A 17128-nucleotide genomic window follows, 5' to 3' on the forward strand; every position below is an offset into this window, starting at 1 on the left:
TTGGATTAATTAAGGTTTGTGAGTTGTTATAACCATGTATGATAATGACTAGTTATAACTACAAACTACGAACGATCCTTAGAGGTGTCACCCATTATTACTCACTTAAATCCAAACAACCTTGATTACTTTTGATTAACAGCCTGAATCTGTTTACTTTGATTACTCATAAACCTAGCAAACGAGGAAAAGAGGAGTACAATTCCTTCTACTTCCGTGAGTTTACTTTAGGACATCAGGGATGCGAAAGACTCGTTGGCCCATCTCGCATTTGATTACTTTGACCTTACTGGCAATACTATTGGATCACTAGGGCCCAATAGTACTTGAGAACCATTGAAGGTCCCTTTATATAGGATTGGGTCATAGAAGGCCCAATAACATATAAGGGCCCAAAGATCATGTTAATGGATTTGCAAGGTCAAACAAGCATGATTTGAGACTTTCAAGCCCAAGTGTCGAATGTTTACTTGTCTTAGGTATCACATATCTACTGGAGAGTTCGACTTAGTGATTGTTGTTTTGTATCGACTCGAGACCGATCGATTTGTTTATAACGATATTTGGAGTTATACGTGTATTTGTCTTTCAATTTTTGTAAACCGTAGATTAGTATTTTTGACTCAATATTCTATAAATAAAATAATTGGGTTGAAAATAGTGGTTTGACCTTTTCAGCCCCTTTCTTTTGTAAAATAACAAATGTAGCCCTTAATATAAAAGAAAAGTCATTTTAGGTCCTTAAAACATTTTCTTGACACTTTTGCATCATAGATTTATTGAAATGATATTTTTAACTCGAAATTTATTTTGTTATCAATTTCAGCCCTTCCAGAATGATATCTTCCGGTTAAAGCCCAATTTTTTGCAATTTTTACACTTTTAGCCCAAAATCCAAAAACTTTACATTTTTTATTCTTTTTGGAAATAAAAAAAGCATTTTCAATCCTTGAATTAGTTTTGTTACACTTTTTATCCCATGTTTTGAAGAAATTATCATTTCAGCCCCTTTAAATGTCATTTTTTGCAATTTTGGGCTTATTGGGTCGAAAAGACCAAAATTAGCCCATTAAGCTAAAGATTTACATTTCAAGTCCTTTGAAAATTTTAATATTCAGAAAAACAATTATTTTAACTATTTTGACTCTTTAACCCTTATGAAACCGTGATTTGGCAACCTTTAACCCAAATTTTGTATTTTTTACAATTTAAGCCTAAGAATGGGCTTTATGTTGAAGTATGTTTATCACAATCTTATAAGTTATTATTCTTGACTTGTTGGATGCAAAATAAATTAGATCATGTTTTATTTCTTTCTTATGTCATAGATCTCGTGATATCACCCCTTTTTGGTTACATTTTCATCACAAAAACACATAAAATCATACATACATGCATAAAATCATACATAACACACACATACACATAGATCTACACATTTTGCTTGTATTATCCCCCATAAAACTTATGAAAACTGAAAAGAGAGGGGTATGAAGCTCAACTTGAGTTGTAGGTTCGGTTTTTAAAGAGAGAAATGAAGAAGATTTGATCCTACCAAGCCTTCTTGGAAGATCTCGAACTTAGAGGCTTCTAAGATGGTGATCATGAGTTTGAATAGATTAGGAAGAGGTTTTTGATGAAATGAAGTTGTTAGATCATAGATTAAACATCAACTTACCTTAGATGATGAATTTTGTGGAAAATCCTCCTTGAAAAGCTCTTAAGTCTCGAAAGTTTTGAAGGAGAAGTGAGAAGATGTTCTTGAAGACTTAGAGAGAGTTTTAAGTGTTTTGTGCGTGTGTGTTTTCCCTTGCTCTCGGCCGAGGATAGATAAGAGAGAGAAGAGAGAGTGTTGAAGTGATGTGTGCATGGGAACATGAGTTATTGCATGGAGATCCAAGAGGTAATAAAGAGGTGGCAAATGAAAGTCAACTCTCTTCCATGTTGGGTTGTTGGGCCGAGAAGAGGATAAAGGAAAGGAAGAATATTGGGCTTCTTGTGTTTAAGCCCATATTATGACTTAATTATATAATTTTTGGCCCAAATAAATCAAGGAATGATTTTTATGACCCATTAGGGTTATATAAATTTGTTGTGACCCAATAAGGTCCATTAGGGTATTTTATTTCATTCTAGGCCCAATATGGCCCAAAATGTTAAAACAAATGAAAGTGGGTCCAAATTAGAGCCCATATAAGAGGTCTAAGCCCAAAGTAGTCAAATTGGAAGTTTATTGGTCCATTAGGTCCAATAAGGAAATCCTAGTCCAAAATGGACTTAAACCGAGATTTTTAGGGTTTCCAATCCTTTGCTGATTATTTGATGTGCTTGTATGAAGTGTTTGATGGAACTTTTGTTGTTATTGAATAGGCATCATACATGCTTTCACATTGTTGGTTCACATTTGTTATCATTGTTTAATGTTTACAAGGCATCAAAATTCATAGTTGTGACAGTTACTGTCCCAGAAAATCAAGAATAAACCCAAAAAACTTTATATTGTTTCTAATATTTATAAACGTCATTTAAAAAATGAATACCATCCACAATTACAAATCTCATACATAAAAAATACCATTAATGAGCTCATATAAGTCAATAAAAATACAGTTACAAAAAATATCTACATACATGTTTATCTTCAAAATCAATAGTAATAATGAGCTCATATCTTCAATAAAACATACATCACCGCCTATCAGAAACCACCACCACTAGCCACACTTTACGACAACTACCGTAAACCATCACCACCAGCTCAACACCGCCACCAACATCAATTTTCTGGCAACAACCGTCGTAACCACCACCTCATTAATGTTTCTGAAAGCCTCCTTCACTGTAAAAAACCCTATCGCCGCCGCCCTTTATCTTTGAACGAAGAAAGGGCCCTTTACTGTCATACCCCAAAACCGAGAACGGCGGAAACGTTCTGGGGCGGAGGACGTCATGTATAGTATCACAACACAGTAATAGTAAATAAGTAAACAAACATCATCCGTTGCATTAAATATATAATTTTAATACATGTGTGTTCTTTGTAATGTAATAGACACCAAAAATGAATGATCAAAATAAAAGACGAGTCTTGTCTGTGCTCCGTCTTCTCAAAAACCTGTCACCGGTACCTGTCTACTGATGACCTGAGAATACAAGTTATTTTGAAAACATAGATCAACATTTAAACTGGTGAAATCATAAGTATTTTAGTGTTGTTGATTTATAAAATTGTAAGGAAAGACTTGTAAATGTTTGATGAAAAAGTTCGTATAAGTGTGAAAACCCTAGGAAATCCTATATTTCCTACTAGTATAAAATGTAGCCTTCTACCAAGACCTGATAGTTTTGGAGCTTTGTTTCTCCGCATGAATGAAGGTTTTTCCTCATGTAACTATTATTATCAAAATATAGTCTACCTCATCGTTTATGTGAATGTGTCACAAAATAAAAGTAAAAGGGAAAATTATATAATCATTGAAATATTATCCTTTGGTACTAGGATAAACACGGAAGAGTAACTCGCCGAATTGTATTAACCGTAGACATCCGTCAATGTGCATTTTCCTTCTGTAGCTAACAGTTGGGTGTAGAATGGTTAGTCCTGTACGTATATAATAGTATCTATTCATATAGTATGTTATAGTATCTCATCATATAGTATGTAATAGTATCTCTTCATATAGTATGTAATAGTATCTCTTCATATAGTATGTAATACATTTGTATAGACTCATGAATGAACTGACTCTTGTATGTTCCATTTGTACTAGGAATAGTAAGTAGTATTTTCCAAACTATACCTATTATAGTTTGCTAGTAATGTAGTTTGAAGTGTCCATGTATGTTTATACACCTTTGCTATACAAGGTGTTGGAGCTGAAGTCACAACCATCATATCAAATACTTATATATATACTTACTACATAAGTATATAGATATGGTATTTAAGAATACATAAGTGGAAAAGAGGTTTTAGTAATACATTTAAAAGGTTTGAAACAATAAATAATCATGACTTGATGTCAGTTTATAAAACGATTTAAAAGCAGTTTGTCTGATAAAACGGTTTGAAAGTATAGTAAATCCATCTGTTTGATAGTTATTAATCACATGTGATTGATATAATAACTATGATATTCAACTTGTATTCCCCCATAAAAGCATTTAAAAGCATGCAAAAGCATTTAAAAGGTTGTTTAAGGGGTATGAACTCACCTGAAATGAGTGATGCGATAGTAGGATCGGTAAACGATGCTAAGTGTCAAGTGAGGACTTGAACACACACAATGATCCTTGTTAACATATATTAAAACATATATGTATCTAATTAGTCATTTAACAACTAATTAACCAAGTTAAAACACCATAGGACATGGAAACACTTTGATTCAAGTGTTATAGGTACCAAAGGGTTGCATCTAAAGGTTGTATGGCATGGCCTTGGAGTTTATGGCCCAAGGACCACTCCTTGTGGAGTTTACGGCCCATGGTCATTTCCCCATGCGTTTATGGCCATAAACTGATGGTACTAAGTTCCATATGGTGTTTTGAGGTCGTATAAGTCAAGATTGAGCATCCATTGATCAAGTCCAAGCCTTAGGAAGCATTAGGGGCACAATATCACCACTTTGTAGAGTTTACGGCCTAAGGACCATTTCCTTATGTGTTTATATCCATAAACTCTTATGGGGGACATGGTTTCTTTGTTGTTTAAGGTCCTAAACACTTCAAGGAAGGATCAAGACTAGCATCCAAGGCTTAGGAAGGGACTAGGGTTCATTTAACTCCATTTAGAGGAGTTTACGGCCCAAGAACATCCCTTGGCCGTAAACTCAATTGATCATGTGTTTCTTGATGTTTTATAAGTGTAAACAAGTTCATTCTAAGCACACAAGAAGCCAGGGCAAGTGTACTTACAAGATAGAATCTTGATTGGGTGTTTAAGGTCCAAGAACAATAGTGTGTGTTCTTGGTGTTTTGAAGAACACCTGAAGATCTAAGTGAAAATCAATAATAAATGGATGAAATGATGTATAACAACTAGATGTTAGGTTATAAAAACAAATAAAGTTAAGAAACACTTACGTTTTTGGAAGATTAGGTGAAGAACAAGATGCTACTTGAGAGAGAATGGTAAGTGTTCTTTAGTGTGGAAGTTGGGAAATGAAAGAAATGGGGAGTAAAATCATGCCTATGGCATGAGTTTGCGGCCAAAAGAGAGTTCACAACCCAAACCCTCCTTGTTTGTCCGTGAACACCAATCCAAGGTGTTTATTGTTCCTTTGCTATCCCGATATTCTAGAAATCACTTCCTTTTATCCGTTCGTTTCATGAATAATTAATAAAAATACTCAAACGGACTTTAAACCGGATAAAATTTAGCAGAAAAGTATTTAACTTTGGACTGTAGGGTTTGTACGAATGAAAATTTCGGGTTGTCACATTTACGCAGGAACGCCTTAGGTTTATTACTCTCAAATTTAATCTTAAAGTCACCTTTCGTCTTTGAAAGAAGTCGAGTTCAATATTTTTGCCACTACCATTAGAAACTGTAACATTTGCCACCATTAGAAACCCTAACCCTCAGTGTTGTTTGGGAGGGAGGATGGCGGATCAATAGAATCGTCAACATTCTAGATCTGGCGCCGCTACAAACCCTAGCAACTCGAAACCACCACCGCTCCGATCTACAACTCAATGATGACGATGGTTGAGCCAGTGCATGCCAAAGCTTCATATTTATAGATCTGAAGTTGGCGGCGACCCTAGGGTTTGTTGTGATTTGGTGATCTCGAGCTTTATCTTAGTCGAGTGATGGTGAGGAGTCCCTAAGGAGGAGAGAAAGACGATGGTGGTGGATCTGAATGCTGGTTGTGAAAGAGATGGTGGCGGTTTCAGATTAAATATTCTCTATAGGGGGACATAAATTAAGATGTAGAGAAACCGAATAGTGGTGGCTGTGGAGATGGAGGTCCGATGATAATTTTAATGGTGCAACGGGGTCACGAAACTGATAGTTGGTGGAAAGCAACGATTGTAGATCTAGGGTTTTATGAGAGGATATGGATAAGAGCTTATAGAGGGGGGGGGGGGGGGAGAGAAAAAGAAAGAGAGAGAGAGAGAGAGAGATTTTTTGTTTTATTTTTCTTTTAATTATAAAGTATATAAATAAATAAAAGAACTGAAAAAGCAAAAAACAAGGGTAAAAATGGTCATTACAAAAAAGTTTAAAGTAAATTAGATAAAAGTGGCAAGAAAATGAAAACCTTTTGGACCATGAGTGTTAGTTCAAACCTTTTTGACCCAAAGTAACAATTTCCACCTAACCACATTGACCATTCTTGTAATTTTGTCTTCTATTTATTAGGGAAAAGACTATTTTTTTAAAAAGAAATAGCAATGTACTTTGAAAGTACGTTAATACCATAACATTTATGTATTTTTATTTCAACTAGAGCCATATCTATAAAAGGTTATTGTAAACTTTATTTTTTCAAGGGTAATTTATGTATTTTTTTCCTATTTTTATTTACCTGGTATGATTTTTGAGCGTCAAATAGCAACAAACTTTCATTATTGACTTCAAAACATGATGTATTGAATTCTCTTTAAACTACTATGCATATCCATATACAGGTCAAAATAACTTCACATTGCATCATATTATAATAAAACTAAGCGAATACATGCATGTTGCGCATAATATAATAATATATTTAGAATTTTTAAGAATATATGGTTTTTAAATATATCAATGACGTTGTTGCTAGCTCTTATATAATAAATCTTATAGTAAATTGGTTTAAACATTATTTGTTTTAAATTATATAATAATGTAGAAATCTTTTAAAATTATGTAATCACAATTGTCTTAATGGCCTCTACCCGCAGTTAGTAATGAATAAAATAAAATATAATATATGGTTTAATGATATTTATAGTTGTTATGATTAATTAATTTTAAAAAATTTATTTGCATAAGATTTTAATTTCTATCATTATAATTATTTAAAATATGAAATATTTTTTTTTTGTTTTTAAATGTAACAATATAATTATTGTATATAAATGTTACTTTTAACTATTGTTGTTGTAAGTTATTTACAATAATGCATTTGGAAATTCTTAATTATTTTAATTTGGCTTCAGAAATTTAACTTTTTAAAAATTTATTTGATAAATATTGTTAATTTCTTTTATTGTAATTATTTAAAACAACAATGTTTTTATTTTTAAAGATAACATTATAATTTTTTATATAATATTACTTTTAACTATTCTTATTTTAAGTTATTTTTAAGCTACTTATTCGAAAATTCTTAAAGATTATAAAAACAGTTTCATGGTTTTTTTTTCTTTGTTTTTTTTGTTTTTTTTTGTTGTTGTTATTTTTAATTTAGAATTACAATTTAGGTTTTAACACTAAAATTTATAAGTTTTAACTATTTATAAAATAATCTCTTGATTTTTTTCAAGTTTAACTAAAATTTTGATTTAAATTAACTGTTTAATATTATATTAAAATTGATAAATTAACTATTTTGCATAAAATCATAAATTATATAAAAGTTGTGATTTTTAAATGATAATTGCTTAAATACAACAACATATCTATACCAATAAGTTAACTATAATATGTTAAAAAGTTAAATTCATAGTTTTATAAATAGAAGTAAAATATGATTATTTAATATTGTAGTTTACTTCATTTATGATTAGAATTTAGTTTTTACTTTAATTTAACATTATCAACCAATTTATAATAATTACTAGAAATAAATTAAAAAATAATGGATGTTTCAAATGCATGTGATGCAAATAAAAATACCTCTTTTATAAGTATATTGGTCAAATGCCCGCGCGTTGCGCAGAAACACCTATATAGTTGAAGTCTTTAGAAATATATGTTTTTTTATTTTTTATTTATTTATTTATTTATTAAATATAACAATAACATTGTTAAAATTGATATAATAGTTTGTATATTAAATTGATATAATATATTGATTATTTTAAATTATATGATAATATATATATCTACTATAACTTCAATCTCAATCGTTTGAATAACTTTTACCCTCGAGTTATACATGAATAAAATAAAATATAATATATGATTTAATGTTATTTAAAGTTGTTGTTATTGTTAATTAATTTTTTAAAATTTATTTGCTTAATGTTTTAATTTCTATCATTATAATTATTTAAAACATCAAACATTATTTTTTTTTTTTATTTTAAAGGTAACAATATAATATTTTATGTAGAGTTATTTTTAACTATTGTTATTGTAAGTTAAACTACTTATTTGGAAACTTTTAACGATTATAAAAATACTTTTAAGAAATATTTTAATTAAATTGAGATTACAATTTAGTTTTTGCATTTATCACTTTTAATTATTTACAAAATATTCTTTGGTTTTTAAGTGTAATTGAAATTTATATTTAAGTTGATATTGTAATGCGCAAAAATACCTATATAGTTGAAATTTAAAACTTCGTAATCTCAATCGTTTCAATGACTTTTACCCGCGAGTTACACATGAATAAAATTAAGTATAATATATGGTTTAATGTTATTTATAGTTGTTTTATTGTTTACTATTTTTTAAAAATTTGTTTGCTTAATTTTTTAATTTCTATCATTATAGTTATTTAAAATATCAAACATTATTTTTTGATTTTAAAGGTAACAATATAATAATTTATATAGAGTTATTTTTAACTATTGTTATCGTAAGTTAAGTTACTTTTTTGAAAAATTTTAACGATCATAAAAATATCTTTAGGAAATATTTTAGTTAAATTGAGATTACCATTTAGTTTTTGCATTTATCACTTTTAGCTATTTACAAATTATTCTTTGGTTTTTTTAAGTGGAACTGAAATTTATATTTAAGTTGATACTGTAATGTTATATTTAAGTTAATAATTTAAGTATTTTGTCCAAACTTACAAAAGTTGTAGCTTTAAACTGATAATGGTTTACATATAACAACATATTAAATCTAATAAATTAATTATAATATATTAAAAGTTAAAGAAATAACTTTATAAATAGAAGTAATATTTTAAAATTGAAATTTACTTTATTTATTATTACACTTTAGGTTTGATATTTATTTAATCTTATTAACCAATTTATAATCATTATTAGAAAGACACTACAATTTATCACTTTTAACTATTTACAAAATATTCTTTAAGTTGTTTAAGTTAAACTAAAATTTATATTTAAGTTGACCCTGTAAAGTTATATTTAAACTAATAATTGAAGTATTTTATACAAATTGTTCCAAAATTGTACCTTTAAACTGATAATGGTTTACATCAAACAATATATTAAAACTAATAAATTAAGTATAATATGTTAAAAGTTAAAAAAATATAACTTTATAACTTTAAAATGCAATTTAATTTATATATGATTACGTTTTAGGTTTGATATTTATTTAACCCAATTAACCAAATTATAATTATTATTAGAAAGAAATTGAAAAGTCACGGAAGTTTAAAATGAATGCGACGAAAGAAAAAAATATTTTTTTATAAGTATATAATGATATAAATATAGATATAGGTTAATACAAACATAGGTGAATAGAAGATTGCTTTAAACATATATGCTACTAGTTGTGAAATATTCGATAAAGTCACATTATTTTGTTACAGTTTACAGTTTAATCTTAATTTTTATTTTTTAAGAGAAAAGTTCTGATTATCTACTTTTATATAATAATCTGTCATTTTCTGTTAAAAAAGAATAAAGACTATTAATTTAAACAAAATATAAAATAAGGAAGACTTTTTGTTAAAAAATAAAAAATAAGATTAAACTAAAAAATAAGATTAAACCATAAATAGACCAATATATTGATACTTTATCCCATTTTTACAAGTTACCCAAATACTTGTTGTGTATGTATTCAATCAAACCCCCCATTAGTTGATCATTAGTTAATCATCGTTTGTCAATGAACTTCGAAGATCCCGAATAATCTTGTGGTACAGGAAGATCAAGTTCCGAGCAAACAAACTGGATTATCTCAGGGACCAAAGGCCCAAAAGAGAGCTTGTTTAGGGTCAACGCAATAGAAAATCGGTTGTTTACGTCACAGTATCCTGTCGAACCACCGACCCCTGCGTGACCAAATCCAATGAGTGAACCATCGGTCGTTTTAGCCTTCCAAAATCCAAGCCCAAGTTTACCATTTGGGAAGATTAAATCCTTATAATCTCCTCTCCCCAAGAACGCATCATGAATTTTTGATTTTGCGCTGCTAAAAATTTTAGTATCGATGTTGTCACTTGTGTTGCTGGTTTCTTGGATTTTGATGTAAGGATCGGATTCAGGATTTTTGGTGTGGTTTTCCGTGCTTTCATCTTCCTGGTAATCAGAGGTTTTCTTGGAAGGTAATGTGGGGTGGTGAGGTTGGCTTCCGAGCAGTGGGAGGGTGGAGGAATGGCGGGGAGGGACTGCACCACCATCCACGAGGGCGGCATAGTAGCGAGCCAATGCACGGGCTGAGAAGTGTCCGTTAATGGCTGGTAGTATGGCACGACGGATATTGAAGGTGTTGGATAAGGGAATAAAGTCTGCAAGCATGTCAGGTGAGAGAGAGGAAGGCATGGCAAACTCAGACCTGAACTCAATGTCTTCATATAGAGCAGCGAACATATTGTATTCAGTTTTATCATACGTAAGACTTGCTAAACGAGATTCCACACCTGAATTCCACATAAAAATAAAAAATTCTTATGAACTAATAGACTTATATATATATGGTAAAATATAACAAAAGGGCTTAGAGAGTATGCTTGTTGATGTTCTAAAAAAAAGACATGGAAGAATACATAAAAGCACTTTGTACCTTCACCATTTTATCAACTTTAACCTCCTAATCATATTCGGTAGTGATCAAACAGTTATAGTTTTTGATCGTTTAAAAACTATTTACCTATAACATCATGCAAAATATAGAAAAACACAACACAATTTCACAAATTTATCGAGTTAACCATTGAAATATTATTTCTATCAATTTAGCCACCGAAATATTATTATAATAAACATAAAAGAGTAGTTCGATGGTTAAATTGATTTAAGTATTTTACTTTTTTCCAAAATTGGGTAACCAAGAAAAGTGAGTTTTTAAATGACGGTTTTTTTTAAATGTTTAATAGCTAGAAGACTTAGTTGATGGATAAATGATTAGTTTTTTTTTTTTTTTTTTTTTTGTGAATCTTACCAAGAGGAATCCCTATATAAAACTCGCCTTCGACGTTAAGTGGGCGAACAAAGGCTTCCTCAAGAATATCCTGAAACTTCTTCCCGGATGCATGCTTCATGTTCAAAATATAAGGATCAACGAAAATATTGAAAAAGAAGACAAGGATATGTCATATCAATACCCTTCATGTTCAAGTCAAGAAGAAGAAAAACACGCGACAAGTTGTAGTGCTTTTCGCATGCATGAGACGAAGATAAGTCTCTATTTCATGCAGAAGACATAAATACCCTCCTCATCTACATTATTGAAAATAGCCCAAAACTGGCTAAAGATGCATGTAATTGCATACCTCAATAATCCCACCACAAAGCCAGCCATACGAAAGATAATGATAGAATTGCTCGTGACCAGGTTCAGTCTCTGGTGCCACCATTACAATGCTTTTTACACACTCATCCCAATCACATAATAACACATGATTATCTTTAGCGATACTAGCAAGAGCATTATGCATCCCAGATGTATGATTAAGTACATGATGAATCTGCAAAAAAGAAAGGGAAATGTGATGTAAAAGTTACCTAAACCTTAAACTATGTGTTGAGTTGAGAATTATGTTGTGAGAGACGAACACTTAAATGTAGACTCCGAAGTATCATTATGTAGATAGTGTATTGAAGTGATGTTTTGTTTTAATATCGAATTCGAAGTAGTTGGTAGAACATATAATGCACCTTTGGTATAAAGTTATCAAGTGGGCTTAAAGTAGTGCTCCTTACTGTTAACGTAGGTTAGTGTGAGCAGTCTGTTTGTACTTATCACGTGTGTATGCCCACGTGTTGAAATATGATTGGTCATGTACTACATCTTCATTTTAGTTTTGAGTATCGCTTGTATTATTCATGCTCATAATCTCTCTGATTATTGGAGCCTTTTTCATTCATGTACTCGTACTTTTGATCGATCAAAGAGTTTATAGATTTTTTACATCATTTCATTCCGCATTTCTTGATTAGTCATCTTGTTATTTGATCTAACGCTATGATTTACCATTTTAGGGTTTTAGTACACAACATGTTTGCTCCAGTGAAATCAGATTATAAAGATGGTGTTTAAAAATTAGGGAATAGAAACATTGGGATAGGGATAACCTTTATCTGATGTTTTCCATTTGTACCAAATTCCGGCCAAATGTTTGCAACATTATCATCAAGCTTTAGTTTCCTGTGATGAATATACATGTTGGTTAATACTTACTTGTATTACAAGATCCCATACAGATCCCTTCATGGGAGCTAAATATATACAATCGACAAATATACCCTTTATCGGCTAGCCAATGCATCATTCCTGCTGTGACACCCTTAGTTGCAGAGAAAACAGGAAATAAGGTATCGGGTTGAACTGGACGATGATCATCTTTTCCCATAACTCCAGCTGCAGTATCAATGATCACTTTCCCATCTTTGTATGCACAAACCTAACAACCAACATGAAGTTTATTTATTTATTTATTTATTTATTTATTTATTTTTGTAAAATACAATCAAAAAAACCAATTACTGATGTAGGCATTTTCCTTAAGCTTGACAGGTAAAACAAAGACTAATTCAAGCTTCTAGATAGGGATAACAGTGACACCGACAACGACTGCTTTTTCTGTAAGCGGTGTCAAAATTTTCGAAATTATTTTTTTCTACTATCGTGACACTACCAAAATTTCCAGGGACACCCCTATTATGAAATCCTGCGTCCGCTACTGTTTTATTCGGTCTTGTTGCAAATTATTTGGTGGGAGAAAAAGTTGCAAATTTTGTTTCCCTTCGAATGCATGTAAAATGCAATACAAGTAATATACTAAACTAATCATAGGACAAAACTAGATGTGATTATACATGATTTCGATGGTTATACTCAATGAGGGCATTAATGTATTTTGCTCAAACAAAAGGTCAAGAGTGAGTCCTTATCCTACCTTTTCTAGTTGGGCAAACAATTGCAGTCTTTTACAATATCTAGTTTTTTTATGAAGTGTATTAACATCTTTTGCACAAAAGATGACGACAAGGAGGGTATCAACGCTATTTTTAAGAACGAAGACAATGAGGGTATATAATTACATTTTGTGAGACATTAGGATCCCCCAATGAGAAGCCTACCCTTACCAGGTGATGGCTACCTTGTCCATGTATCAATTGTAATGTGACATTAAGGTATTTTTTTTGTTACATTGACTTCTAAAATTCTTTTACACATAAAAGAGAGGTGTTATTGTGTCACTTTTTTGGGGTGAGAAAAATTAAAAAAGAAACTGTAAATTTTTTTCAACGATGTGTGCTTATGACAACACAAATTATAGTAAACCAATTATATTGGGGCAATGGTATGCACCTGGATTCCAAGTATTTTATCAGCGTTCCCTAATTCGACCAAGAGACGCCTCAGCTTGGCCTCCACTTCAGAATTTATTGGACTGTCATATAACCATTTAGTATTCGATGATGGTCCGTTATTCATGTTGCTGAAACAAAGTAATATAGTAAACAAGGATACGATAAAATACGATGAAAGAATCATGAGCCAGTGGTTATAACTAAAAAATTGTACCTTTTTTAAGACAAATTCGGCAAAAGCTTTATTGATAGGTGGATTATGGTAACATTCCGTGAGGATGAAAGCACTGAAACGATGCAATATACGTTCATATAATGACTGGAGAGAAATGAACTTAGGAGAGGGGTTAATTAATGAAAGCCCAATTAGACCTACTACGTTGACAAAGTAGACCTACTCTATTGAAAATCATTTAATTGAAATGCAAGATCTGTTGGTGAATAGCACTTGGTGCTTGTTAATAATTTTTTATTTGATAGTGATTGTTTTGGCAAGATGTGCACGTTCTGTTCCGAATCTTTTCATAGAGAATAATCACCAAGCATACCATTCAAATCTTACTTCCAAATTAATTTTTTTATCGATCACCGGACTTTGAACCCCTTAGAAGAAAAAAACTTTTTCAACACTTGATAAATATAAGGCCAAAAGCCCTTTGATACACAACAATAATAGTTTACATCTTATAAAATAAAAACCTCACCTCATTACCCATAACTTTTTTAAAAGTTTATAAATGGGTTTCACATATATGTTTACATATTTAACATATAATTTGTAATGAATACAAAATAAAACTTAACATTTATTTTATTATATATTTTAATGAAGCATATTTAATATTATATTTTCCTATAAAACTAAAATTAAAATTTAGGATAATTACTTTTGTCAAAACGTATTCGATTTTAATCTCTCATCCATGGATATTGAAGAGTTACATTCAATGATATAATTTATCGAAGAGAGTCTTGGAATCTTGTGGGGATAGGACTAAATAATTCCAAGGTTAGCGCATCTCGTAGCGTGGAGAAGCACTAGGAACCCAAATTTCTTTCTTTGGAGGCATTTCTTTTCCTGACATAGCATTTTGCTTTCAGTTCTTCGGAAGAATCAAGTGTGATTCTTCCTTCATACATATAATTTATCATAACGAAGAGATACATTTAATGATATAATTTATGGTGAGTACAAAAAGTAGAAATGAATGTTGTACTTTAAAGCGGTCCTAATTCTTGGATTGAATGCATACCATATGGATTAAATATGACACCCCGGTTGGGTGATTTTAAAACAATATTTTAAAACATGTTTAAATATTTTAAAAAGTCAATAGTTCATAGTTTCATAAATTTTGCTAAAGTAAAAGGTCCCAAAAATATTAAAGTTAATAGTTTCAAAATACGAGGTGTTATTAGGTATCACAATAAGGATTAAAATCCCTAACACAATGGGGTCTTCTAAATGTCCCATACTTCTAAATCTTCCATTTCTTCAATCTGAGCACACAACCAAAATAAGTGAGGTGATAAAATTACTTAGTGAACTACTTGAGGTTAGTTCAATTCGCGTAAGGGATAGCAATCCGACTTACTTGAACCAAGCCTTGGAAAAACCATATAAAACAGGATAACACTTTGGTTCAAAAACTCAATCAAAATAACATACACTGTGTATACTTTAGAAATGAGTAATTAAGAAAAAACAATTCAAAAATGAATGCAATGCATGCAAGTATCCCAAACCCATGTCAACCTCAATAGTTAATCTCACACAAATGGAAAAATAATCTTGAGAGACCGCCTCTCAAGTTACATAAAAAGGTAGATCGCATACCTTAAATTTTCTAAGAGGGGTCTACCCTCTTCATCGTCCGGAATATGTTGCGTCTCCCACCAGCTCGCTAGGAGCTAGGTAGCCATAATCCTTAGTCCAACACAAGGGGTAGCTATCCCTCATGTCCACGTGAGGATTATCTAAAAATATTTTTCCAAAGAACTCGCAAAGTAAAGGATCTAAAGGAATTAACCACTCAAGTGTCCCATCCTAGTATGAATGCATGCATGCAACATGTAGGATGACAAAACCACTTTTAACGCACTTATTAGCCTTTTGTTATCAAATACTTTTTAAAACATGATTTCATGAATGCAACAAGTTTACATGTATAAGCACTGAACAATCAAGTCATATAAGAAACAATTTTTCAGAATATGTAGTAAGTAAGGACTTGTGCATGGTCCTGATAACTCACCTCCACTTCTAGCTCAAAAACTCTCTCATTATTCCAATAAAGTCCTTAATCACGACCTATGTAATTTAAAGTGTATTATTAAAATGACCTAAATACGCCTTGTCTAGGAAAATTTTCAAACTCTCAAATTTAGCACCACAATTACTTTTAAGACTAGTGTAATTGAAATTAGATTAAATGGATGCATCAAACCCCGTGAACTAAAATAAGCATGAACAAAATGATTTACATGCCACGTATGACTCCTGGATGCACCGCATCCAAAGGAAAGGCCTTGACTTTGGGCATCCTAGTTACACTGTGCGTCATGTACTACACATGTATGCACACATATAATACAATAGAATACAACTTCAATCCTTTTTAATACCCTTAAGGTATACCAATTTCCTATAATACCATTAGTTTCCAATGTACAAGTTGGTACAACCACTATGAGCTTCCAAACACCAATATTAGCTAATAAATCACATCAAACACATTGTCTTAATCCATTAAGTCTTCATAATAAATTATGATATTTATTGATCAATAAACCTTCCTAAATAGAGTTACATTATTAATGTTCTTATTGACTTTCAAGTGATCCTTATGACACCCTAACCACTTTAATACCTCATTCAATCATAAGGATACCATCAACCCATACTAATTTTAAATTGAGATTACAATTCATTTCTCTTGATTTGCTAAATTCACGTTGTGACTAACAATCCTTAGTATCACCTATAGATTAAGGGATTCTTCATGTTTCAGAAACAAGTTCAAAACTATGCATTATTTCATATCTAGGAATATCATTTACATCAGAATCCATCAACAACTTGTAACGACCAAAATTTTTGAACTAATTTAAAAAATTTCAATCCATTCCAAAGATCATTAAGTTAATACAACTTGTTTTCAAAACAGTTTTAAACATCAGAGTATTCCCAGAACCACATCACAAAATCATGAAATATGAGGAGGGTTACGATCACACCTTTGCCTTGCCACGATTACCTGATGTACCTGAAACAATAAACTGAAACCATAAGCTTGAAAGCTTAGTGAGTTCCCCCAAAATACCCATACACACATAACCATACACATACGTCAATAAACAGCATACCATGGGTCCAATCAACCGCCGGTTTGGAATACCCCAGGCCCTCAACCATCGGGTTGAAATGCCAACATACTACGAGTCCAATCATCATCCGGATGGAATACTCTCGGCCCACAACCATCGGGTTGGAATTCCCACA

General features: G+C 31.2%; 1 protein-coding gene across 1 annotated transcript; it reads right to left on the minus strand.

Moving 5' to 3' along the window:
- Positions 1-9851: 9851 nt before the first annotated feature.
- On the minus strand, positions 9852-13975 carry LOC144998919 (uncharacterized). The gene is made up of 7 exons (XM_078958654.1): positions 13841-13975; positions 13625-13754; positions 12556-12713; positions 12385-12457; positions 11583-11777; positions 11252-11345; positions 9852-10730 (listed from the first exon to the last, which is right to left on the minus strand). Exons 2-7 carry the CDS (start codon positions 13748-13750, stop codon positions 9964-9966), a joined length of 1413 nt encoding a protein of 470 aa, XP_078814780.1. The 5' UTR covers positions 13751-13754; positions 13841-13975; the 3' UTR covers positions 9852-9963.
- Positions 13976-17128: the final 3153 nt, after the last annotated feature.

This window comes from Lactuca saligna, chromosome 5, assembly GCF_052625555.1.
Source record: "Lactuca saligna cultivar CGN05327 chromosome 5, ASM5262555v1, whole genome shotgun sequence".
In the NCBI taxonomy this organism is placed as follows: domain Eukaryota; kingdom Viridiplantae; phylum Streptophyta; class Magnoliopsida; order Asterales; family Asteraceae; genus Lactuca; species Lactuca saligna.

What these genes read in the sequence shown, in the direction of transcription:
- LOC144998919 (XM_078958654.1), bottom strand. Translation starts at nt 13,750, where the DNA reads ATGAATAACGGACCATCATCGAATACTAAATGGTTATATGACAGTCCA. An exon ending in ATGGAAAACATCAGATAAAG is followed by an intron (nt 11,778 to 12,384) that starts GTTATCCCTATC and finishes TCTTTTTTGCAG; the next exon opens with ATTCATCATGTACTTAATCA. An exon ending in TTTGTGGTGGGATTATTGAG is followed by an intron (nt 11,346 to 11,582) that starts GTATGCAATTAC and finishes TTGAACATGAAG; the next exon opens with CATGCATCCGGGAAGAAGTT.